A 2699-nucleotide genomic window follows, 5' to 3' on the forward strand; every position below is an offset into this window, starting at 1 on the left:
AATAATCGACTCATGACTCTTAAAAAAAAAGAGTACCAGACTATCACCCCTCTTTCAGTTTTACAATAGATGAAGATGTTTATAAAATGCAAATCTGAATATATGATTCTGTCTTAAAACTTCAGTGGCTTCCAACTATACCCCGGTCATCACACCCCACTTTAAATTGCAGCCAGACAAAACTAATTTCAGTTCCCTCTGCCACATAGTCTCTCTCTTCCTCTAAGCTTCCGCACGCACAGAACAGAAAAACTGCTGTCCGCCCCCATTTTTATCACTCAGGCCTCAGCTCAAATGTCACTTACCCAGAAAGCCTTTCATAAATCTACTCAACCTGGATAGATGGTGGTATATTTTCTCACAGCAGTCTCTATTCACTATCATCTATAGATAGCACTCAATTTTACATGGTACTGCAACGGCCTGCGTACTTAACTGTGTCCTCCAGTGGACTGTAAGATCTGGGGCAGGGACAGCAGCTCAGATCCATAAGAACTATTAAGGTGCTTACACAGAACAGGCACTCAATAAATATTGGATATTCCCTGAAGATCACTGAAAAATCTTAAACATTATATTTCCTCCTCCAGCTACAGTCTTCTCTACTGACAAAAATTAAGGAAAGTACTTTTTAGCCAACCACCACTCATTATTACTACCTTCCATTCACTACCTAGACCATTTTAATCTTACCTTGCCACCATCACTTAGGAAGATTTCTCTTACCAAGACCACCAGTGACCTAGATCATCATTTCCTTAGCTGGGAAGGCCCAACGGTGAGGGGTGGAAGCTAGGAAGTCTGTGCCAGTGGGATGAAGGATCTGTACCAGCAGGCTGAGGGATCTGCACTGGAGCCAGAAAGCAATGTGCAAAGTAAGAACCAGAGCTCCCCTGAAAAGTACCACAGCCATCCTCAGCAACAGTGAGGTCCCGAGCTCCTCTGATAGTGAATACAGCTGACCTGCCATCAAGAAAGCCAACACAGCAAGCCTCTCCAGGAGACTGGCAGGGCACCATCTTCCCCTCCAGAGGCAGGAAGCGATGCTCAAAGTGAGGACCAGAGGACCAAAGTGAACAGAAGCTATTCTCAGTGCCAGCAAGGTCCCAAGCTCCTCATAGGGTGAAAACAGCCAAGTTCGTCAGGAAAGCCAGCATGACAAGCTTCTCCAACAGAATCAGCAGCTCCTTACAGCTTCTACCAGCTGCCAACAGGCTCTCTCTGCTCCCAACAGCCTCCTCCTTCTTCTCCAGGTCTGCCTCTTATGCTGCTGGCAACAGTCCTCAGGTGGGCCTCCCATACCCAGCACCAGGCTTACTCAGTTCAGCTGGGGGTTATAAATTGACCTTCAGCTGGCAATCCACTACACTGTCCTTCTGGATCTTTATTTCTCCCCTTTCCTTCACCTAGAACACCTAGAACACCTTCACCTAGAACACCTTCTATGTTGTCCCAAATCCTACACATTCTTAGCAATTCAGAAAACTGTTTCATTTTAACTCACTGCTTACTCTTCTGAGTTCTGCCTAGCTTGATGCTAGAGATACTTGTTTTTTGTTATCACAGAGCTAAACATATGTCCACTAGATGGTAAAATTCTTAAGGGCAGTTATTGTTTGTTATCACTGGTTCTACTCTAGCCAGTGACCAACATTTTAGGCAGTTAATATACATTTTTATACGAATGAATGAGAATCTTTTCAGTTATGTCTTTTCAAAGATTAGCGCAAGAGACTCCTTGAAGTAAAAAGACCAGACTTTAGTTTGAAAAGACAAACGTAGCTGGGTGTGTGCTGCAAGCCTGTATGTAGTCCCAGCTACTTGGGAGGCCAAGGCTGAGGCCAGAGAATCACCAGCGTGAGGCCAACCCGGACAATTTAATAAGATTTTGTCTCAAAGCAACAGGGGAGGGCGGACCCCCGGGGTGCAGCGCTTCAAGCACATGCGGGAGGCCCTGGGTTTAATCCCCAGCACTGCAAAGCAAACAAACAAAACACGCACATTATGTAACTAAGTCATGCACACTTAACAGTAGATAGGGCATCTGCCTACAGAAGGCAAATAATTGCTATTCACCGAGGGAGATTTTTTTAAAGCCTGCCCTGCAGAATTTGATTTTAAGCATTTCAGTCCAATACAGACAGATTATTACGAGGGAAGATATTATTTTTAATTTCCTCTGTGCGCTATTATCTTTCCGCCTGGGTGACAAAGATTAGACACAGCATCCACGCGAGAAGACGCCTGACGGTGCCTCGCGTGGGCACTCGGTAGGCCCTCAGCACTTTAATCCCTTTCCGCTTTCCTGTCTTATCTTCGTTTTACGTTTGCAGTCTCGTGAATTTAGAGCCCTTAAAGGAAATTTTAGTTTTTGGATCTCAGTTTGACCCAAAGAACACAGTAGATTCTGTTTGCCCTTTTTAACCCTTGACTCTTAAACCTCAGGGAAAGAAATCACTGAAAAGGAGAGAAAAGAGGCGGTGCAAAAAAAGAAAAAAGAAAAAACAAAACTGAAAGGAAAGGGGCAGAGGAAGCTGCAGAAGGAAGCTTTTCTGGCCCGCTTTGTCTTTTTTTAACCCCAAGGCGTGACTCGCCGCTAACTGCCGGGCGCGCAGGTTTCCCGGAGAGGCGCCCGCCCGCCCCGCATTTCCCCGCCCTCCCGCGACTCCCGCTTCCGCCCCGCGGGGCGCTGCCGGCTG

At 46.1% G+C, this 2699-nt stretch overlaps 1 protein-coding gene across 1 annotated transcript in view; it reads left to right on the forward strand.

Annotated features, from left to right (window-relative positions):
- Positions 1-407: 407 nt before the first annotated feature.
- Positions 408-2699, forward strand: part of Fam102b (family with sequence similarity 102, member B) — a 65199-nt gene continuing 62907 nt past the window's right edge. The window contains exon 1 of the mRNA XM_005389101.2: positions 408-454. Within this exon, the coding sequence (XP_005389158.1) occupies positions 408-454 (47 nt within the window). The remainder of the gene's footprint in view (positions 455-2699) is intronic.

This window comes from Chinchilla lanigera, unplaced genomic scaffold (assembly GCF_000276665.1).
Source record: "Chinchilla lanigera isolate Chin_1 unplaced genomic scaffold, ChiLan1.0 scaffold00034, whole genome shotgun sequence".
In the NCBI taxonomy this organism is placed as follows: Eukaryota; Metazoa; Chordata; class Mammalia; order Rodentia; family Chinchillidae; genus Chinchilla; species Chinchilla lanigera.